Genomic DNA, 24,424 nt, shown 5'->3' on the forward strand with positions numbered 1-24,424 from the left:
CACTTTGCAAGCAACAACCATCCGAAATTTTTTCACAAATCTTACAGACAATCCTTCTACACCACTTTTTCCTCCAAAAGCAGAGGAGTAGCAATTTTCATCCACAATTCCCTCCCATTCGAGATTCAGGAAGTTCATAAAGACCCAGAGAGTAGATATATTATCATAAGAGGGTGCATCTTGGGAAAAGAACTAACAGTAGCCAACATATATGCCCCCAACGGGGCTAATATGCAATTTTTTCTAGACTTTTTCCTAGAACTAGAGAAGCATCACTCCTCACACACCATTCTGGGGGGAGACTTCAACATGGTCTCTCATCCAACTATGGATAGGAGCAATCCTTCCGTCTCATCCAAAACATTCCCTAAAACCCTAGTTCGCAAATTAAACAATCTACAGTTGGTAGACACTTGGAGATATGTCATGGACACTGGATAGGCCGGTCCCCCAGCATACGCCAAGTGTATGCAGAAAAAGGTCCTATAAGTTTCTGAGTGTATAAGCCCTGGCATAGGGATGGAGACACCTCCACACATCAGTAAGATTAGAGGCTTTTGCCCATGCAGTCAGCTCTATGAGATTGCCAGTCGACGTGGAGAGTTTGTCCACGCCAGGGTCCAGGACCATACTAAAGTCTCCAAAAAGTAATACATTATCAATAGAATAGGCCACCATCTTTGCCAGCAACTGATCAAGTAATCTCATATAGGCAGGAGGGGGCAGATAAAAGCCCACCAACACTAACTGTAGCCTGTCTAACATTGCATGCAATATAACATATCAGCCATTTGAGTCCAGATTCAGTGGCAACAACCTGAAGGGAAATGATTTGTGTATCAATATACTGATCCCCCCGGAATAGTTAGTATAGGTGGAGTGATAGTGATGTCCCACGTAGGGTTTTTTTTAAGGCTGAGAAGTTTGCTCCCAAATAAAAAAGTCTCTCGTAAGATACAAATTTGGGGACAGTAGAATTTGAGGAACTGGAAAACCAAAGATAGTTTTACTCTGTAATTAAGACCCCTGGTGTTCCAGGACACTATATTAGAGTTAGACATTGGACATCAAAGGGGAAATCAGTAAGGTGAAGCAGAATGGAGGGACCCAGGAGCGGGACTCAGATTACCTTAGCCTTAGACAGGCACATATGGCAACACAGATCACAAAAATTAGGCCACTGATTGAAATAAAAATGTGGAAAAGCAACAAAGAAACAGAAAACCAGCAAAACATCCCAACCAACCCTCCACCCCACCAGCCCCAACCCCCAATACAGGGAGCTCTCAGTCCCTACCAGAACAGAAACAGAATTGTCTGATAGGAGGTACAGTGTTCAAAATGGCATCTATCTCTTCAGCATACAAACAACAGTCATCTGTAGCAGACTGAGATGAAAACTGTAGGTGCGGACACCCAGCAGTGGTGGGGGCAAAAACACTTGAAAAGAGCCAGTTGTGCATATAGCACAACTGACTCTGTAATAGCTCTGTAATAGCAAGAAACATTACAACCGGGCAACAGAAGAGTCTATGAAGGAGCGAACTGACTGGAGAGTGACTAAGGATAGGCTGAGCATTGAAGATTTTTACTCCAGTGCAGTCCCTGGCCCTAAAGGCAGTCCTCCAGAGGTCCAGGTAAGTAAAAGAAAAAGGACCAGTCACAGTCTCAATTAGCATGCCGGAGGTACATGGCCAGCAATCATTGTGAATGGGAAACAGTTCGACCAGGCAAAAAGAAGGATCCATGAAGGAGTGTGCTGACTGGTAGGAAATTGCAGACATGCTAAACATTGGATGCAACAACTCAGGTGCAAACTCTGGCCTCAAAATCAGTCCGGCATACCATAAGGGAGGTAGAAGAACCAGCCACATTCACAATTAGCGTTCCTGGGGTGCAGCGCCGGTAGGCATTGTGAAACAGTAGTGGGTCAGTTCAAGGCATAATAGCAATAGAATTCACCATCAATGTAGAGTGTCCAGCCAGCTAGAAGCCTCATCAGGGGATGTGAAGAATCGGACAGTCTCCCCGTCCTCCCCCCGCAACCTGGCTGGAAACAGCATGTTATATTTGATACTTTTCACATGAAGACAGGCTCTGACTGAATCAAAGGACTTTCCCTGCTGCTGTGTTTTCACTGAAAAATTTGGAAAATCAGGAGTTTGACATCCCTCAGCACCAGGTCACAATCCAAAAAATGCAGTAAATTAAAGCTGAAGCTCAGAGGGGGCGCTCCACTCAGATTATTCCGCCTATTGCGGTTTTTAGCATCTTCAGCCCGTGCCTCCAAATGTTTTACCTTCACCTTTAGTGTGTGTGGAGAATCATGTTATGCTCAGGTATGGTGTCTTCAGATTGGGAAACATGCTTCTCCCCCTCTGCCATATGGCTGCGGACGGAATCCAGATCTTTCCGGATAAATGTTCATCTGCAGATGATCAGTTTTATCTGTTAGGGTGGACTGTCAGGTTGCAATAGCCTGAATCACGGCCGTCAATTCTGTCACCAACACTGGGACCAAAGCGGTCTCCTTGGTCTGAGATGCCATGTGGGCCTGAGCTGTGTTAGAAGCTGCTGAGGCTGTGCGGCGTGTGGGATTCTGTGATCTCCCCCTTGTCAAAGCTCGGGGGTGCCGCTGAGGTAGGGGAGTCCAGGCCAGGGTCCGTAGGACACTCCGCACCTGATGGAGGAAGGATTAGAAGTCGGTCTCTGGGAGCTGTGCTGGACACGTCCTTTCCCAGGGCCATCTTGGACACACCCCACCAGCCACTTTATTAGGTACACCTGATAAATTGCTTAGTAACACAAATTGCTAATCAGCCAATCACATGGCAGCAACTCAATGAATTTAGGCATCTAGAAGACGACTTGCTGAAGTTCAAATGGAGCATCAGAATGGAGAAGAAAGGGGATGTAGGTGGCTTTGAACATGGCATGGTTGTTGGTGCCAAATGGGGTGATCTGAGTTTTTAAAAAACTGCTGATCTACTGGGATCTACACACAACCATCTCTCAGGTTTACAGAGCATGGTTCAAAAAAGAGAAAATATCTAGTTAGCGACAGTTGTGTGGATGAAAATGCCTTGTTGATGTCAGAGGTCAGAGGAGAATGGGCAGACTTGTTTGAGATGTTAACTCAATTAACCACTCCTTACAACCAAGGTATGCAAAATACCATCTCTGAACGCACAACATGTGGAACCTTGAAGCAGATGGGCTACAGAAGCAGAAGACCACCCCGGGTGCCACCCCTGTCAGCTAAGAACAGGAAATTGAAGCAACAATTCGAACACACACACCAAAATTGGACAATAGAAGATTATAAAAACATTGCCTGGTCTGATGAGTCTAAATCTCAGCTGCGACGTTGAGATGGTAGGAACAGAACTTGGTGCAAACAACATGAAAGCATGGATCCATCCTGCCTTGTATCAAAGGTTCAGGCTGGTGGTGGTAGTTTTTTCATGTAGGGGATATTTTCTTGGCACACTTTTGCCCTCTTAGTACCATTGAGCATGGTGTAAATGCCAGGGCCTACCTGAGTATTGTTGCTGACCATGTCCATCCCTTTATGACTACAGTGTCCCCATCTTCTGATGGCTCCTTTCAGCAGGATAATGCACCATGTCACAAAGCTCCAATCATCTCACCACTGGTTTCTTCACCATGACAATGAGGTCACTGTCCTCCAATGGCCTCCACACTCACCACATCTCATCCAATAGAGCACCTTTGGGATGTGGTGAAATTTGCAGCAACTGTGTGATGTTATCATGTCACTATGGAGCAAAATCTCTGAGGAATGTTTCCAACATCTTGTATCTATGCATGAAGAATGAAGGCAGTTCTGAGGCCAAAAGGGGATCCAAGCTGCTACTAGCAAAGTGCACCTAATAAAGTAGCCAGTGACTGTGTGTGTGTGTGTATATATATATATATATACAGTATATATACAATATATACTCGAGTATAAACCGACTTTTTCAGCATGTTTTTTTTATGCTGAAAAAGCCCCCCTCGGCTTATACTCAAGTCCCAGTCTCACTTACCTTTTCCCCGGTCAGTGCGCATGCGCCGCCGCTGCTCGGGAAAGCCCATACACGTTCGGCTATTCCTGGGCAGATGGCACATGCGCAGTGACGTGTTGGCGCCTGGAGGTGCCATTTTTAAATGTAAGGCGGAAATGTGAGTGAGACTCCTCCGCAGGCCCTGCATCTCCTTAGGAGATGCAGTGCTGTGGGCATGGTACAGGAGATTCTCCGGCACCATGCCCGCAGCACTGCATCTTCTGTACCATGCCTGTACCATCTCCTGTGCTATGCCTGAACCATCTCCTGTGCCATGCCTGTACCATCACCTGTGCCATGTCTGTACCATCTCCTGTGCCATGTCTGTACCATCTCCTGTGCCATGCCTAAACCATCTCCTGTACCATGCCTGTACTATTTCCTGTACCATGCCTGTACCATCTCCTGTGCCATGCCTGAACCATCTCCTTTACCATGTCTGTACTATTTCCTGTACCATGCCTGTACCATCTCCTGTACCATGCCTGTACTATTTCCTGTACCATGCCTGTACCATCTCCTGTACCATGCCTGAACCATCTCCTGTACCATGCCTGTACCATCTCCTGTACCATGCCTGTACCATCTCCTGTGCCATGCCTGAACCATCTCCTGTGCCATGCCTGTACCATCTCCTGTGCCATGCCTGAACCATCTCCTGTGCCATGCCTGTACTATTTCCTGTACCATGCCTGTACCATCTCCTGTGCCATGCCTGAACCATCTCCTGTGCCATGCCTGTACCATCTCCTGTGCCATGCCTGTACCATCTCCTGTGCCATGCCTGAACCATCTCCTGTGCCATGCCTGTACTATTTCCTGTACCATGCCCTGCATCTCCTGTACCATGTCCGCAGCCCTTGCACCATGCCCGCAGCCCCTGTTTTGGGTCTCGTGGTGGTCCAGTTGGGTCCAGTAGCTGCTGTATTTCCCACCCTAGGCTTATACTCGAGTCAATACGTTTTTCCAGTTTTTTGTGGTAAAATTAAGGGTTTCTCAGCTTATATTTGGGTCGGCTTATACTCGAGTATATACAGTATATACTGTATATAGTAGAAACACAAGGACACAATCTTCAATGCAATTCTTGACTATGGATTGACATAGCGACTGTACAGTTTCAAGCATCCCTGCTCTTCTTCAAGCTATATGTAAATTTGTAACCACCACACTAAGGGCCCTTTCACACGGGCTTTCCACCCTGCAGACTCCGTGTTGCTCAGCATGGATTGATCTGCTGATCCCCGCTGAGCAGGTGGATGATAGGTCCATCTCTGCTCACTGTGCAGATACAGACCTATCGGATCCCCTCTCTCCTCTACGGGAGATCTGATGAAAACGGACTGCCTGTCCGTTTTCATTCGGTCCTATCCGATCCTCCAGACGGATGGAAAATAGGGTTTCTATCCATCTGGATTTCACGGACAGGATCTGATCAGATAGCAGCAGGTGTCAGTGGACATCCGCTGCTCCATAGGGGTGCATGAAGCATCCGATCAGGTCCAGACAGACCTGATCGGAAAGCCCATGTGAAAGGGACCTAATACCTACTGTATATAACCAAGGGTGTAACCACGTAGGTGAGTTCCCAGATGCCAATCCAACCTAATTATCTAATTTACCACACTATATCCAAAACTATATACCAGGACAAGAAAAAAATCACCAATAGAAAATAATAAACAAAATGTATGCATGTTCCTGCTGGTGTGCTTTCCTGGATACGCAAATCTTCACTATTTCATCAATACTCATGTTGCTGATCCTTATCCTATAATAAAGCATAGCAAAAGTGTACAAATATATATGAACCATAACAATTTTCAGCCCAAACTGGCTCATCCGCGTCTTTTTTTTTTTTTTCTTAATATGTCTATTGAAATTTCTGCAATTACAAATTTAAAGAACCAGAATATACATGAAAAAGGTATTGCATTGTTAAGACATAATGTAAGGTTAAACATACATGGTAATAGAACATTTGTTTTCTTGCAGAGTATGCTAGGGGAAGAAAACTAGTCTGTCTAAGGAAACTTGGGGTCTGGGTGACCATATAACAAAGAATAAAGTATACAGTTGGTAACCATATTGACAGATACAGAGGATGTGGAATACGGAAGGCATGCATTGAGTTGTTGACTGTACCCAGCTATGGTATTTTGAGTTTACCTAGGGCAGTGATGGGGAACCTTGGCACCCCAGATGTTTTGGAACTACATTTCTCATGATACTCATGCACTCTGCAGTGTAGTTGAGCATCATGGGAAAATTAGTTCCAAAACATCTGTGGTGCCAAAGTTCACCATCACTGACCTAGGGTATTACTCAGATTGGCCTTAAAGTACCATTCAGAGAATTGAAAGGAGGTCATTAAGGTGGAAATTTTAGAGGGGGAGAAGACATGTTCTATATATGCCCTCCCAATCCATGTCTATGGACCTTGCTTTGTGCACTGGTCCAAATAATTTTGTGGAGGGAGGATTGTGGTGTGGGATTGTCTCTCAGGGGTTGGGCTTGGCCCCTTAGTTCCAGTGAAGGGAACTCTTAAGGCGTCCAAGACATTTTGGACAATTTTTGCTCCCAACTTTGTGGGAGGAGTTTGGGGATGGCTGTAATGTTCCGGTACCTTTGGTACCCTAAATTACTCTTTTCACAAGTGTATGCGCCCCACCATTCTCTTTTGGAAAGGTGTGCATACACCTTTAAGACTGAAGCTGTCATCACTCAGCGCCGGACTAGATGGCTATTTAAATCGCCGGTTCTCACTCACATGTGTTCGTTCAAACACCCTTACCTGGATGCTAACTTGGCTTGAAGCTTTCGTGCTTGCAAGCATACCTCGCTGACGGAACCTCGCTGTGCTGATCCCTGCATCCCGCTTCCGGATCATCCGCACCTCCTGAACCAACCTTCGGCTGTATTGCTATTAGTGCTAAGTACCCCGCAGGGGAACCCTCTATAAACTTATACTAAGCTTACACTATCTAGCTCTGCATAGTAAAGACTATTTATCACATCTGCATATCTAGATTGCTAGCTCTTAAGACTACTGCTACTTATTCCTGCACTGGGTTGATCTCTCTTGTATGTCCACCTGCTACTCTGTCATCTGCTACCATACATGATTGCTAAACCTACCTGCATCCATCTGCTACTGTCTTACCTTCAAGTGTCTGTCACCTACCACCTCCACTCAACCTGTCTCTTAAATCTTCATCACTGTGTTACTACATACATAAAGTCACTCTAGGAACCAGCTTGTTGAGTGTGTGTATTTACTAGCTGAATTAAGACCTTCCACACATGATGAGTCATTGAGGTTGGGAATGGTATCTCAGCATCTCTCTTACATGACTACTGAAGTGGAATATTTCTGCAGCTGAAAATCCACACCATACATGAAACGCAGGAGCATTACAATGGCCCCTTCCTGTTCCAACATGACTGCACACCAGTGCACAAAGCAAGATCCATAAAGACATGGATGAGCGAGTTTGGGGTGGAGGAACTTGACTGGCCTGCATGGAGTCCTGACCTCAACCCGATAGAACATCTTTGGGATGAATTAGAGTGCAGACTGTGAGCCAGGCCTTCTCTCCAACATCAGTGCCTGACCTCACAAATGCACTTCTGGAAGAATGGTGAAACATTCCCATAGACACTCCTAAACCTTGTGGACAGCCTTCCCAGAAGAGTTGAAGCTGTTATAGCTGCAAAGGGGGGGCCAACTCAATATTGAACCCTACAGACTGAGACTGGGATTCCATTAAAGTTCATGTGTGTGTAAAGGCAGGCGTCCCAATACTTTTGGTAATCTAGTGTATGTTCTATTTATTTATTATTGTTATTTTTATAATGAATATCTTTCTAGTAATTATTAGACCTTGTTTACCTAAGGGGCCGTGAGCTGTAGAACACACAGGAATTTGTGTTCCATAGGGACAAATTATATTGTTTTTTTCACACACCTTGCAGGTATATTTACCCACTCAGACCTGTGCCGTGACCATGATGATTATAATTTGCTGTGAAAAGAGACACACATTCTTCAATCACAATTGTTTCATTTATTGGAACCACAAGCACTTACTATGACGCAGCCGAGACCTCTGAGAGCATAAAAGGTGACTAAAAAAAAATAAATTTTCACCACTTTTCCTCTTACGCCTGTCCCCCTCTATGGACTAGAACAATTTTAACCATTCTTTTATGGACCTGTTTATTCGGCAATTACTTTGGCATTATTTACGATTACAAGGTAACACATACTGTATATTGTTTTTTTAAGGACAAATACGGCTTTCTTTTCATATTGTCTTACAAAAGTGATTTTTTTTATTAGACAATAAAACAAAACAAAACTAAACAAAACACACTTTTTTTTTTAAACAGTGTTAATCTAAAAATAAATGGTATTACTAAACATAAAAACTACACATTTCATGTTGTAATTTTTGTTTTTTAGAATAACACAAAAAATTATGATTCTGGTACAAAAATTTTTTACAAATAAAATAAAGTGTTTTTATGCAAAGTGAACTTTTTTAGATGTGAAATGTATAGATATATGTTAAGGTTGTAAAAATATTAACGAACAAAACAGAAAAAGTTTAAATAATAATGGTTAATAAAATATAACAAAAAAAAAAACTTAGCAGGAAAATAATAATTGAAGAGAGAAGGAGAATAAGGAGTTAATTAGGGCTGATTAGAGTAAAATAAGACTTAATAAATGGTTAAACAGAGTAAATTATTGTTTAAAAAAAAAAATAATAAGTTATTTACTTTCAGCAACATTTGATTTAAAAAAAAAAATCTACTTTCAGGTTGCTCTAGTAGATATAATTTGCATATCAAAGTTTACCCTTTGATTTGCAGGTCAGTGAAACAGAATGGATACAGAGCCTCCAAAAAGGTGTTAGGTAGTCAAAACATTAGATTTAATTTATGCCCCTAAAAAAAGCCTGAAGGTGCTCCCTGGATTTTGGACCCTCTGTGTGCCTAGGCTGTGAAAATGTGGTATTGCCACTCTCAAAGTAGTAGCAGAATGTGTTTTGGGGTGCATTTCTAAGTATGTCCATGCTGTGGGTTAGAAATATCTTATTAATTGACAGCTTCAGGTAAAAAAAAAAAAAATACATTTTAATTTTCCAGCCTACATTTTTCAAAAACTTGTGCCGAAAAACTATTAAACTATATAATTTTCAAAAGGCTCATGTCTCTCAGAAAATACCTTGGGGTCTTTGCTTTCCAGAATGGGGTAATTTTGTGGGTGTTTCCATTGTCCTGGTGTTCCAGGGCCTCCAAAAATGTGATAGGTAGTCAGGAAATTATTTGTCATTTGGGCATAATGTATTCCCCTAGATTGCCTGAAGGTACTCCTTTGATTTCAGAGCCTTCAATGCATCCAGGCTGTGAAAAGTCTCACACGTGGTATCCCAATACTCAGGAGGAGTAGCAGAATGTGTTTTGGGATTTCATTGCAATTGCCTCTGCTGTGTGTGAGAAATAGCTTGTTAAAATGACAACATTCTGATAAAAATATTTAATTTCTTAATTTTCCAAAAAACTGTGACAAAAACTTACAACTTCAAAAAACTCACCACTTACCTAATATCTTGGACTGTCTAATTTCCAAAAAAGGGGTAATTTAGGGCTTATTTGTACCTGGCATTTTAGGGCCTCAATAAACGAGATAAGCAGTCAGTAAATCAGGACTAATTCATTTTCAAATATATATAGCATAGATTGAAGACTCTTTTATTTATTGTTTTTATTTTATTGTGTTTTATTTGTTTATTATTTAGTCTGTGTAAAAATTAGTCCCCGTGCACACTAAGGCGACCTGTGAGGCGACCTGGTCGCCTCACAGGTCGCCGTAGGTCGCCTTCCATAGGAAAGCTGCGGACCCGTTCTAATAGGAGCGACACAAGTCGCTCTGACTTAGAAAAAGGGTCCGGAGCTTCTTTGGGGCGACCAGGAGGTGACCGCCATAGACTTCAATGATATGAAGTCCGTGGCGGCCGCTCCGAGGTCGCGGCGCGCTGCTCGCACCGCGATCTCGGAGGTCGCCCCGGGAAGTAATGTCGCTCGTATGTGAACGGGCACTTACAGAATTTTCCATCTTTGCTTTATATATTTGAAAATTAATTAGTCCTGATGTACTGACTGCCTACTTTTTTTTTTTCAGTAAAAATAACCCTACACAGTGTTTATTATTTAGTCTGTGTAAAACTTATACTGTGTAGGGTTATTTTTACTAAAAAGTGCAGCAGAATACATTTTGACCTAAATTTATAAAGAAAGATCATTTATTTGCAGAATTTTTATAACAAAAACTAAGAGAAAAGTGTTTTTATTTTTTCAAAATTTCCAGTATTTTTTAATTTATATATATAAAAAAAAACAATGGTAATTTAAATATAACAAAAAGATCTGTTTAAAAAAAATGTTAATATTTTATTTGGGTACAGTGATGCATGCCTCAGTAGGTGTCAATGAAAGTTTGACAGCACTGAAAGCTGAAAGTTGGTCTAGATTGGAAGGGGGTAAAAGTGTCTGGACTTGAGGTGGCTAAACAGCATAGGCATTTATTATTAACCACTTTACCACCGGAGGATTTTGCTGTCTTCCGTCCAGGCCACTTTTTGCGATTTGGCACTGTGCGACTTTAACTGACAATTGCGTGGTCATGCAATGCCATACCCAAACTAAATGTACGTCCTTTTTTCCCCACAAACAGAGCTTTATTTTGGTGGTATTTGAGCACCTGTGCGATTTTTACTTTTTGCGCTATAATCAAAAAAAGAGCGACAATTTTGAAAAAATAACAACATGTTTCACATTTTTTTATATGAAATTCCCCCCAAAAAAATGTAAAAATGTAAATGTTTTAATATTTTAGGCCAATTGGTTTTCTGCTACATATTTTTGGTAAAAAAAATCGCAAAAAGCTTATTTTGATTGGTTTGCGCAAAAGTTATTGCGTTTACTAACTAAGGGAAAGATTTTTGTAATTTTTGGTGTTTTTTTTTTTAACGAGTAATCGCGGCGATCTGCGATTTTTTTGCGGGACTGCGACATTGCGGCGGACAGATCGGACCCTTGACTGACATTTTTTATACTTTTGGGGTTACCAGTGACATTACTGCAGTAATCAGTGCTATACATATGCACTGTTACTGTAAAAATGACACTGGCAGTGAAGGAGTTAACTTTATTGGAGAGGGAGGGGTTAAGTGTGTCCCTAGGGGCGTGTTTCTAACTGTGATCGGCAGTGGCTACTAGTTACTAGTGTAAGAACAGAGATCAACGGTCCTACATAGTAGAACCGTGTGATCTCCATCCTTACACAGGGGAGAATGACAGGCGGCTTTGTTTATGTTAGCCGCCTGACTTTCTTCCGGTGTAACGGAAGATCGCGTGTGCCCGGCGGACATCGGGTCCGCCGGGCACACGCCCGGGGGGGGGTCCGTGACCGCGCGGGAGCGCGCCTCCGGCGGCGTGCGCTCGCTCCCTAGAGCCTCACGCGCTAGCGACATAGACCTACGTCGCTTTGCCTGTGAGGGGCTGACTGCCGACGTAAATAGTCGTGCGGCGGTCGGCAAGCGGTTAAATACAACCAAAAGAAAGCTCTATCTGTTTAAAAAAAGATGTTAAAATGTTATTTGGGTACAACGTTATATGTCAATGAAAGTGTGACAGCACTGAAAGCTGAAAGCTGGTCTAGACTGGAAGGGGGTGAAAGTGTCCAGACTTGAGGTGGTTAAACAGCATAGGCGCTTATTGTTAATGTTTTACATAGCTACAGTATACTTGCAAAAGGGGCCAGCATGACGTGATCTAGCAGGACCTAATTTTCTGACTGAAATTCCATTTTAAATCAATTTGTTTAAAATGTGTTTCTTTTGAAGGCATGGACAAATCTATTCCCCAACAATTTCTGGAAGAACAGAACAAGTCATCAATTAATAATGTCTTTATTGTTGGGTTGCCAATCCACCAAAGCTACAGACTTGCCCTCTTCTGCCTCTTCATGGTCACCTACTCCCTGACTTTATCTTGTAATTTTTTGATCATCTTGTTGGTGGCCTCCTCTAAACTTTCTCGTTCCCCCATGTATGTGCTTCTCTCCAATCTGTCATTGTCGGAGATCTTGGTCACCACCACCATTGTTCCCCCCATGCTCCACATCTTACTTACAAATGGTACATATTTTTCTCTCATTGGCTGTTTCACGCAGTTTTTTTTATTTGGTGTGTTTCTAGTTACAGAAAGTTTCCTCCTCTCAGCAATGTCCTATGATAGATTTCTGGCCATCTGCAAACCTCTTCATTACACGATGATTATGGGACCTGGGTTGTGTATTTGTCTGATCCTTGTCTGCTGGGCTATGTCAACTCTACTCATATCCATTGGTTTTGGTTTAGTGACAAGTCTGAATTTTTGCAGAGACAATATTATTGACCATTTTTATTGTGACCTTATTCCAGTTATGAAGCTGTCTTGTTCTGACATTTCCAATGTCGAAATGGTTGTGTCTTCCATAGCATCTGCAGTTTCTATGTTCCCTCTCCTTGTAATCATATCTACTTATGGGTTTATCATCAGAGCCATCACTAAGATCTCATCATCCAAGGGAAAAGAGAAAGCTTTCTCCACCTGCAGCTCCCACCTCGGAGTCGTCTCTACATACTATGTCACCATGATTTTGGTCTATGTGGTTCCATCTGGACATTTTGTGATCATGAACAAAATTGTATCACTTCTTTATATAGTGATCACCCCCCTAGTGAACCCTTTTATCTACACCCTGAGAAACCAAGAGATAAATGCAGCTATAAGACAAACCTTGTCCTCCATAACCAGGACCTAAAAACTGTTAGTCTATTTACTGGTAAATTAAAACGAGTAGCCAAACCATATTTATGTTTTTGGTGATGCCTTCATATATTTAAGTTTTTTATACAGTAATGAAAAACTCAATGGGCATAGCGCAATAACCCATTGTAACCATGCCAAACCTCAACAAAGGATTGCATTATGTGTTTGGTGGCAGAATATTTGGGGCTGTATTTCATTCTGGTGCCAGATCTTGAAATTAACTCATTAACCACTTGCCAACTCAAGCCCGACTATATACGGCGGCAGTCAGCCCCTCATAGGCAAAGTGACATATGGGTACGTCACTAGCCTGTGAGGCTCTAGGGAGCGAGCGCGCGCCGCCGGAGGTGCGCTCCCGCTCGCTCACGGACCTCCCCCCCCGCGCGAGTGAGCAGCGGACCCGATGTCCGCCACTCACTCGCGATCCTCCGGTACAGCGGGAGAAAGGCAGGCGGCTAGTGTTAATAAAGCCGTCTGTCATTCTCCCCTGTGTAACAGCACAGATCATACAATCCTGCTATGTAGGACCGTAGATCTCTGCTGTTACACACACAGCAACATCCAATCACAGTTAGAATCACGCCCCTAGGGACACACTTAACCCCTCCTTCTCAAATAAAGTTAACCCCTTCACTGCCAGTGTCATTTTTACAGTAACAGTGCATATGCATAGCACTGATTACTGCAGTAATGTCACCGGTACCCCCAAAAGTGTCAAAAATGTCAGTCAAGGGTCCGATATGTCCGCCGCAATGTCGCAGTCCCACAAAAAAAATCGCAGATCACCACCATTACTCGTTAAAAAAAAAACAATAAAAATGACAAAAATCTTTCCCTTAGTTAGTAAACGCAATAACTTTTGCGCAAACCAATCAAAATACGTTTTTTGCGATTGTTTTTACCAAACATATGGTAAAAAAAAAAATTGGCCTAAAATGTTAAAAAAATTTATTTTTACATTTTTTGGGGGGGGGAATTTCATATAAAAAAATGTGAAAAATATTGTTATTTTTGCAAAATTGTTGCTATTTTTTTGTTTATAGCGCATGATCAAAAAATTGCACAGGTGATCAAATAACACCAAAAGAAAGCTCTGTTTGTGGGAAAAAAAGGACGTCAATTTCATTTGGGTACAGCGTCGCACGACCGCGCAATTGTCCGTTAAAATCACGCAGTGCCGATTCGCAAAATAGGCCCTGGTCAGGAAGGGGGTAAAATCTTCCGGGGCTTAAGTGGTTAATAATACAAAAAAGTCTGTAATAAAGAAAAAATCCCTCAGGATGCACATCACTGCAAATCCGTTATAGAGAACAATGTGGCAGTCTCAGCCCGGGTTTGTGTTTAGGCCACACCCCCAGCAGGTTTCGCCCAGCACCCAGAGCTTACTCATTAATGATTTCCCCATAGTTTAGCTCTGGGGATGGAGTGAAACGTGTTGGGGGCATGGCCTGGCCGTAACCTGGGCTGAGACTGCCATATACTTCCCTATAGTGGATTTGTAGCAACGTGCAGCTCGGGGGATGTTTTTCTTCATTACATGCTGATGTTTTGGAGCCGAGACGAGCTCCATTCCTGGCCGGCACTCCCAGCAGTTGGCGATGGATTAGGATCCTCTGGAGCCTGAGCGGCAACCACATTTGTACATTGGTTTACAAAAAAGTCTGCGACACACCAATATTCACCTAAGTCCAGCTAAAACACAAAAAGTGCTACACATAAATAAAAAAAAATGTGACTGCTCTATACCGTAATACAATAAATAAGCAAAGTGTAAAAATGGTATAAAAAAAAAAAAAAAAATGAAAAGTCACATTTTACCAATTGCATGATCAAAAACATAAATTCACGAAAAATCAATCAAAAAACATTTTGTGCAAAATTCATCAATAATAAAATCTGAGGATGTGATAAAATTCATACCTAAAAATAAATATAAAAGTCTTGCAAAAACATCCATCTTATAAAAAGGGTTTAGTTCAACCCTCTCAGTTACACGTGGTGTCAGGAAAAAAAAGAAGATTGAATGAATTCGTTTTTGTAAGGTGAATGTTTTTGGAAGACTTACATGTCACTTTATATTTAATTGTAGGTATAAACTTTTATAACATTCTCAGAGTTTATTTTTGGTGAATTTTGCACTAAATATTTTTTGATTAATTTTTCATTCATTTATGTTTTTGATCATGCAATTGATGACATTTTGGCTTTACATATCGTTTTTACGCTTTTGCTTATTTATTTTATTATGGCAAGTCATTCTCAACCAGGGTTTCATGGAACCCTAGGGTTCCTCCAGCTATTGCTAGATGTTCTTTTTGCTTTGGCTGTTTGATCTTCTATTCGATGGTGCCTGCATTGATCTCCTATTCAATGTTGCCTGCATTGATCTCCAATTCAATGGTGCCTACATAGTCCTATGGCTTATGCCACTTGACAAAGACAAAGTCAGAAGCATGGCCCCAAAGATCTTTTTAGCTGTCTCTTAAGCCTAGTACACACGCAACGATTATCGGCCGACCGATCCTCCGTCTTTTGTCCAGAGTGGTGTCTGTTGGTTGGAATGTGCCTAGACTGCACACAAATTTTCCCGCACGACAAAATTCTACTTCAGAAGTGATGTCATGTGTTGGATTGTTTTCTTTGTGTTCTTTCATCTCTGAGCATGCCCAGACTTGCTCATAAGATTTTTTCCTGTCGAAATCTGTACTGACTGCACAAAAATTGGGCGTTTTTTGACAGCGAACAAAAATTTTATAGTCTGCACACCAGATTTTATTCGGCCGAAAAGTCGGAGTCGGTTGTCGGAAGCATCATACTAACAAGCCGAAAATCGGCAGAATGGTCGTCGGACGAAAATCCCCTGCCGAATTTCGACTCGTGTGTACGGGGCTTTAGGGCTACATTCTTCCTACTGACCACCAATATAGGGGGAATTTTTCCTATTGTCAAAAAAAGCCAAGGGGTTTCCAGTCACAACTTACCAACCAGCCTGCGACCAACCAAATTAACTTGTCTAACAGTATGCGTTAAAAACAGGGGTTTACTTCCTTTTCGATCTCTCTCCCTTCTGCTGAGGCTCCTTCCCGCCTCAGGATGCTCCCAAGGGCTATACACGCACCTGGCTGACCTCCTCAGCCATACATTCCCCCAGCTAGATCAGCTTTGTAAACTCTGAGCTCCTCAATCTGGCTAACTCTCGCCTTTCTTACTGGGCCGTTGCGGCACCATTGTTCCTGCCTCGCCTTGCCGAGTTGTTCGCTCCATACGCTATGTTTGATGCTGTTATACTTGTACTACATCATTTCCCAGCTATGTGACCTAACATGATCTGGCCCCATTACTGTTTGTTGTATAGCTTTGCACACTTTTTTTTTTTTTTCATTTTTGTGGCTCTTGCATTTACCTGTGTATTGTTGCTAATGCCAATTGGCTGTTTGATGTATTCTGAAAATCTCAATAAAATGTTTATGAAAAAAAAAAAAACAGGGGTTTAGTTGCACACACTGTTTAGACTCCTGATATTTTAACAAAGCCCCCTAAAAAAATAAAAAAATAAAATTGTAAAAAATAAAATAATTAAAAAAAAACTACTGACACCGTTCACTGCCCTATTGACACCAATCTCTGCCCTACTAACACTATCAGTATATATACACATGCACGCACACGCATATTTTTTAAGCTTTGGGGTGCACACCCTAATGCAATAGGCTGTGCACGCCTGTGGCACAAGGGTTTCTTTAATGAGGGATTGGACAGTCAGAGACGTAAGCAAGGTTAGATCACCAGAAAAGCAATCTGGGTGTAAGCACAGGTTTGGGGCACATGTACAGGGCAATATGCAGCCACCCCTATGGATAAGTCAGGTTCCCAGTCAAAAATTGGGGCATTGAAAGGCCAAGGTCTCTGGTCATTAATTTGGGCACAGCAAGGGTTAGGGCAGCAGACGAGCCAGCATGGGTTGAAATCCAACAGCACAGGGCATCAATCATAACACAGATTGGGTTGAGGCAGCAGTCTGGGCAGCAAGAGTTAACATCCAAAAGCACAGGGCATCAATCAGTGCACAGATAGGGTTGGGGCAGCCGTCTGCCAGCAAAAAGGGTTACGGTGGCAGTCTGGCCAGCAAGGGTTAACATCCAACAAAATATTGCATTAATCAGTGTACAGCAAATGTTAAGGCAGCAATCTGATCAAAAAGGGTTACCAGGACTCACCAGACTTGAGAGAGGGTTTAATAAGTCCAGTAGAGAAAGGTAATTCAGGGATCTTTCTGAGGTAGTTCAGTGGGTCCTGAGGAATGAGAATTGGAACTGGGTGGCCTGGCTGCAGTTTCAAGACCACACAGGCAATGCTATTGTGGGGCTCATACTTGCCCCCACAATGACGTACAATCCTGTGGTCCAAACAGTCCGATGATTAGCATCAGATTGTCCCAGCAACATACTCAACCCCCCCCCCCCCCTGTGCATCCACATCAGGATCATGGCTGGAATGAACTTTTTGTATGCAGTTGGATGCAGCGTGTAAAGGACAGCTCTCCATGCCCACCAGAGTTCTGGTGCCCGGGGAGGGAGTCTGCGGCGTGCAGAAAATAATCCTCATGCTGGTCACTGGGGGATGAGACTACCTGGCATGTTGGGCATTGGTGTGACCCAGCAAGAGCTGTGTGTGAGGTGTTAGGCTGCATGGCTACCCACACATAGAGCTGTGAAATGGTGGGAGACATGTAGGGAATGGAGGGGGAAGGCCAGGTGCCCATGACAATATTTAAAACCAAAACTCTTTTTTTTGGATAAAATAGGTATGGATATGTTAAAATCCTGTTAGGTTTTTTTTTCCCCAGTCTTTGTCACAATGGAGAGATGTCCCTTCACTTACACACAAAATAAAATGAGAGGAAATGTGTCACAGGTCAGTCTCTTTGGACCCGACCTGGACTGATGCCTTTAGCTGGCCTTATTTCTCTCATAGTAATCTCTGCAGAGGAGATCTGTTTTTAACCCAATTTCCATGCCACCAGACGTTGCTGTCTCTTCCCTTGCGCAAAATATTTTTTCCTACCTTGAAGCTTCTTTTAATTTAACATTTCCAATCAGCAGGACAAATCCATCACACATGTTTGGGTGCTCCCATGTTCTCTCCACTGTTTTTTTTTTATTTAAAAAGGGCCACCCTTCCACTTCCTTTGATGTCTTCTCTGGAAAACTCAGTGGTGTATTTAGGTTTTGTGCTGCCCTAGGCCTGACTGAACTTGTGCACCCCCTGATTTACATATGACCCACCCCTTCTTGTAAAGGCCATGCCCCTTACTTTTTATGACCCCCCCCCCCCCTGTCATCTGTGAACCACAGACCAAAAGTCTATCAGTGTCCATCAGCGTAGCCTCATCAGTTCCCATAAGTTCAGCCTCATCAGTGCCCATCTGTGCAGCCTTATCAGTGCCGCCTCACTACTGCTCATCAGTGCAGCCTCATCACTGACCACTTTATGGGGGTGCCAGACTGATTTGCCTCCTGGACTCTTCCCTCTGGCCCAATTTACCCAATAAGACTGGCACTATACTAAAAGTGTAGCGCTAGCCGACGGGGACCCTTTTCGTGCAGGACCCGGGAAGAAGCTGTTTTTTTCGTGCAGGGTGCAGCTTTTTTGCTGCCCCCCTGCAAAGTGCCGCCCTAGGCCTGTGCCTTGTTGGCCTAGGCCAAGATACAGCACTGGGAAAACTTATTTAACCACACTTGAAGACCAGGTCTTTTCTGGCACTTTTTGTTCACATGTAACATATGGCATTTTTTGTTAGAAAATTTCTTAGAACCCCCAAACAATATACATTTTTTTAATCACTTTTATTGCTGTCACAAGGAATGTAAACATCCCTTGTGACAGCAAAGGCATGTGACAGGTACTCATTACTTTATAAGACCCCAGATCCCTCCTCGACCCTTAACAGCATGTGATCACCCCAAGATCAGTGTGATCAAATGCTTTTGATTTTTGAAAATGGCTAAATTTACTCTTGGGTAACCCAGAAGTGATGTGACATCATTGCTTCTGGGTTAATATATCATAGAGCCTAACAAAGATCCGGACTTTGTTGGGCTCTATCATCAGCCGGCAAAGCTCTGATCGATCGGGACTCCCAGTGGGATGGGAGGTCCCGGTAAAGTTACAGAAGGTGACAGGGGGGGGGTCCCCTCCCGTTCCTTGTAAAAGCTGAAAGCTAGTTAGCTCCTAGGATTGCTTTTATGAAAAAGCCGACTGCCAGCTATGAAAAACAATCATCCAGGTATAACCACTTGGAGCCTTGCAACTTACCAGGAATGTGACTGGTTGGCAAGTGGTTAATCCATTTTAAATATCTGGAGCTAAGAACTCAATGACTCTGATCTCAGGCTTTAGTTTCTATAACCTTGTTCTTAATCCCAGTTCCCCTTTTTAATGCCCATTGATGACTTCTGTCTGCAATTCCCTTTGATCCTAAATACTGTTTCCATTTGTGACCTGCCCCAAACTTCTGCATTTCCTTATTCCTTTCCTCCCCTCTAGCCCTCTACTAAACCACTAAACTCTCTTTCTGTTGCTGTTTATTTACCATTTTTTATTGTTTGTTCTCTGGTCCACCCTTTCCTCTATTCTTGCACTGTCCAGAGTGGCGTGCTGTGCTCCTGGAGCCTCCAGGGATATACAACTCATGCATCTTATACAGCCACTTAATCATTTCTACAGGCGACAGGAAGGGGGGGGGGTGGTGCCCTTTATGCTGATTTTCTGGGTCTCTCCCATCTGATCAGGGAGCCCTGGACCACTCAAACCGGTGGCATCGGCAGAATTACATAGAGAGAGAGGAACTGTTATTCTTCCTCCCTCTGTGTGAGATCAGAAACCGGAAGCGACAAGGATTTTGTTACTTTCTCCAGTTTTGGTCTTTTGTTTATCGGCAATTACCGGCTTCTACAAGCATCCTTTCACACCGATCTCAGTTTGATCAGATGCTTTGGAGGTCAGAGGAGAGATATTGGGTCTAATAGACCCCAGATCTCTCCATAAAGAGGACCTGTCATGGTCCATGCTATAACAAGGGATGCTGTTCATTCCTTGTGATAGGAAAAAAAGTTAAGTAAAAAAAAAAATGACAGTGAAAAAAGCGATAAATAAATGTAAAAATAAAATGTTATAAACAAAGTAAATGATACACTTTAAAAAAAATTAAAGTGGCCCCCATTTCCATGTGCTCGACCGAAAAAATGTGAAAGCATATGTAAGTCCTAGGAGGGGGGGGGCGAGCAAACCATGCAGTGATCGTCCACACAGTGGAGTGGAGTATCTTTGTGAATGTCAGAGAAGGAGTGACAATTCAATATCAATAATGTGGTTAAGTCCCCACATTTCCTCTTCTATTTCATAATAATAAGGCCACCTTTCCAATACTTCTGATGTCATGTCCAAGAAACTTATTTGATCAATTTGGAGAGGCTTTAGCTAAGAACTCAGTCAATGACTCTGATCCCAGGCTCCAGTTTATATAACCGTGTTCCTGATCTCAGTTCTGCTTTCTGATTTCTGTTGATGACTTGGCTCATCGTTGACTATGTTTCCAGTCTTCCATCTTCTATGACCCTTTGGCTGTTACCAATTACCATTCCCATTTGTATCTTGCCCCAACCTTTTGCCTCTTCCTAATTACCGTTCCCATCAGTTACCTGCCCTGACCTTCTGCCTGTTGCTGATTACCGTTCTTGTGAGTTGAATTGCCTGCCCAGATTTTCTGCCTGTTACTGACTACTGTTTCTATGAGCTACTCCATTGATTTAGGCTTGTTTCTGATTACCATTCTTGTCTGTTGCCTGGCCAAACTTTTTGCCTGTTCCTGATTACTACTCCCATCTGTTGCCTATCCAGACCTTCTACATGTTCATGAGAACAATTCCCATCTGCTTCCTGCTCTACTCGCTCATTTGTCTTTGCCTTAAAGTGGTTGTAAACCTTAGTTATGAAATCTGAACAAAGCATACCTAGCTAGTTTACTTGTCTCTATCCAAAGCTCTAATTGTGGTTTCAATATGGTGCTTTGTTCCTCTGTTATCATCTGAGAATTTTTCCCCGCACATGAGATAAAATTGTGTGGGGGAGGAGAGCTCAGCACAACAGCCTGTCTATTCAGAACACGGTTCTGCTGTGTGTGTGAAGGGGGATGTGTTCCTTTCCTCCAATCAGCCCTCACACAGTGTCTCAGACCTCTAATTGCAGCTCTCTGCCCCCTCCTCTGTAATACTGAAAAAAGATTTCATCTAAAATCTGCACCTTTTTATGGATGTACAAAAGAGAAGACTGCAGATAAACAAGTAAAACTTATATGTAGGAAGGGTTGTTTCATCTCTGTGTATCACCTGGGGCTACTCACTTCACTGGGTATATGTGAGGGTTTACAACCACTTAGGTTTTGTACTTTACCTAGGTTCCACCAGCTGTCATCTGTTACCAGTCTGAATGTACCCAAGAACTGCAACCTGGGAGCTGTTCTGCAACAAAGTCCCTTCCAAGATTCACAGATAAAAATCAAATGGCTCTTCGGATTCTAAGCCTCTGCCTTTTTTAGGCTCTGCATTTGTCTAATGATGTGAAGAATCCACATTCAATATACAGTAATAAAACCTCTCCTAAGTAAGGGGAATCCCCACTTAGACAGTTGTCACTGGAAAATATGTCCCAATTGGAAGATTTCCCCCTCTATTCTATTCTATTCTATTCTAGTTCCTCTGATGACTCAACTTTTTGGATTTTCTTTTCAATTGTACATTTATTGAAAGTAATTATTGAGTAATACAGATACAGAAAAAGTCATTAAAAAACATGATAAAATTACTGAGATAGATCACATTTGTATCATGAGAATACAAAGTTTTGGTGAAATACAAAAAAAAAAATAAAAATAAAAACAAGGTAAGGCCATAAACATAATACAAATGGCAACCTATAGAGCAAGCACTGAAGGAGTGGATAAACCAACACATAACATTAATTAAAGCTCAATGGTTTGGCTTCTTAATATAATAGTAACAAATTAGGAAATTACCCTATGGGTAACTTGAGGATGGGGGGGGGGGGGGAGGGGTACACCATGGTAGATGGAAGAGGAAGGACAAAAGTCAGCTCAATGGGATATATAAGGGGGGAAAGAGGTAGTCATTCACATATTTAAGGCACTTATTCTGGGTGGAGTTCAGAGCTATCCCATGAATGCCAAATTTTGGAAAATTGGGGTAGGGAGTCATGTACCACAGTGGTAAGGTGTTCCATTCTAAGCATATGAGCTAGAATCTCCAACAGTTGGGATATCGTGGGGGGAGAAGTAGATAACCAACCATGGGGAATTACCCGTTTGGCAGCTAAAAGGATAAAGGCAACCAGCTTCTGGGCGTCTTTGGAGATGCCAGGGATAGGCAGGCCTGAAAGATAATGGATTTGATCCGGGGGGGAGTTGTCCCAAGAAGGCTCTGTAGGAGAGTCTGAATTGAGGACCAGAATGGTTGGATGATGGGACACTCTCAAAAGATGTGGTAATGTGAACCCAGGTTACCATGACATCTCCAGCACATCCGGGTAACCTCAAAGTTATATCTGTAGAGAACCTCCAGGGTTCTATCTAGGGATGATCAAACTTTTGAAAAGTTTGGTTCGACCAGAACACCCGAACTTCCCGAAAGTTCGGCCCGGATTTCAAAACCCCATTGAAATCAATGGCACCCGAACTTCGGTAATCAAAAAACACAATTTTGAAGCCCTAAAACCCAATAAACGCCCCTAAAAAGTGACTAGGGTTCTGGGTCATACCCCAGGGACTATTAATCACACAAAAAAAAGTTCTTAAAAATTGTCGTTTTTGATAGAGAGCATATTATTGAAAAAATTATTGAAAAAAAAAATGAGATTTCTTTGGATTTAGTGTCTGGGGGGTCTAAAAGGTGTACCTGTGAAGTTTCAGCTCTGTAGCATGTCCAGAACCAGAAGAAGAAAAAAAAGATTGTATGTATTAGAATTGCAGTAGAACAGGATAGTGGCTTCGCTACTTTCACACCTGGTCGTTTTTGTTGCAGGCGTTTATTGGGCTTTTTTGTGGATGTCTTTGGAGGCAGGCATGACATCAGAATTTCTGTGTAGGGGTATATATACACACACACATGTATGTATATATACACATATATAGGTGTGAAAGTAGCAGAACCCTATGCCTGCGCTAATGAAATTATTTGCAGGCATAGGGCTTCGCTCCTATCACACCTATATATGTGTATGTGTATAAATACATATAAGTGTGTGTGTATATATACCTCTATACACAAGTTCAGATGTTATGCCTGCCTCCAAAGACGCCCAAAAAATGCCCAAAAAAACGCCTGCAACAAAAACGCCCAGGTGTGAAAGTAGCGGAGCCCTATCCCTGCTCTACTGCAATTCTAATACAAACAATCTTTTTTCTATGGCGGTCACCCTGAAATGGAAGAGTTTGGTCACCCTGCCATAGCAGTCAGAGTCAGTTAACCCTACACTACACTACAGTCACCCTGACACTTAACACTTTCCCTACAGAAACTAGATTATTAAATCTAACTATAGTGGAAAATAGTACCCTAACTACACTAGATATCCCTTTCCTCACACTAATAATTGCTAAATGACACTTTTGAAGCAGGAGTAACAGAACTGCTTCCACTCTCTTCCACAGCCCTGTATTACAATGGTAGAGATTTGGCGGGGCTATGTTATATACTGGGGGGCGTATTCATTACTGATTGGCCTCTGGACCCCCTAGTCACTCCAATCACATTCCTAGCATCCTCCTGCCCCCTCAATTGGCTTTTACTGATGGTTCTGGTCCAATCACGGGCTTTTAAAGCCCAGTTCCTGTCCCCTTGCATTTTGGTCAGTTCTGGTTGCCGAATTCAGAACTTTTTCAGCAAAAAGTTCGTAATTCGGCCGAATTTCGAACAGTCAATGTTCGGGTCGAACCGATGGTCGACTCGAACCGTTCGATCATCCTTATTCTATACCACAAAATCAATATCTTGTAGGCTATCTCTCTCTGTATGAAAAAACAGTAAGGTACTGCGCTACCCTATGTGAAAAATTATATATATAAATAAATATAAATAAATAACCATACAAATTTCAATAAAGTGCACGTGCAAACGTGTAAACAGTATTGATATAAGGTGCTAAAAATATCTAAATGCTGATATGTAGTAAGTAAAAAATATATATTAATTAAACCAATGAATGCAATAAATTCAATAAAACCAATATATGTCAACAAAGTGCACGTGCAGGCATGTGAAACAATAATAGCAATATAAAGTGCTTGGATGCCGTAGCAATTGTTAATAAATGCAAACAGTATCTGATAGTGACAGTCCGTGAAGTGAAGACAAAAAAATGTGCAAGATGTGCTGGAAAAAGGCTCTTAAGAGGAATTTGAA

General features: G+C 42.4%; 1 protein-coding gene across 1 annotated transcript; it reads left to right on the top strand.

The window, feature by feature from the left end:
• Window positions 1-11,982: 11,982 nt before the first annotated feature.
• On the top strand, window positions 11,983-12,942 carry LOC309558393 (olfactory receptor 1J4-like; the record flags this gene model as incomplete). The annotated part of the gene is made up of 1 exon (XM_082261468.1): window positions 11,983-12,942. The coding sequence occupies one exon, from the start codon at window positions 11,983-11,985 to the stop codon at window positions 12,940-12,942; it is 960 nt and encodes a 319-aa protein (XP_082117594.1).
• Between the last annotated feature and the right edge of the window lie 11,482 nt (window positions 12,943-24,424).

Source organism: Pelophylax lessonae, assembly GCF_965119305.1.
Source record: "Pelophylax lessonae genome assembly, chromosome: 6".
Taxonomy (NCBI): Eukaryota; Metazoa; Chordata; class Amphibia; order Anura; family Ranidae; genus Pelophylax; species Pelophylax lessonae.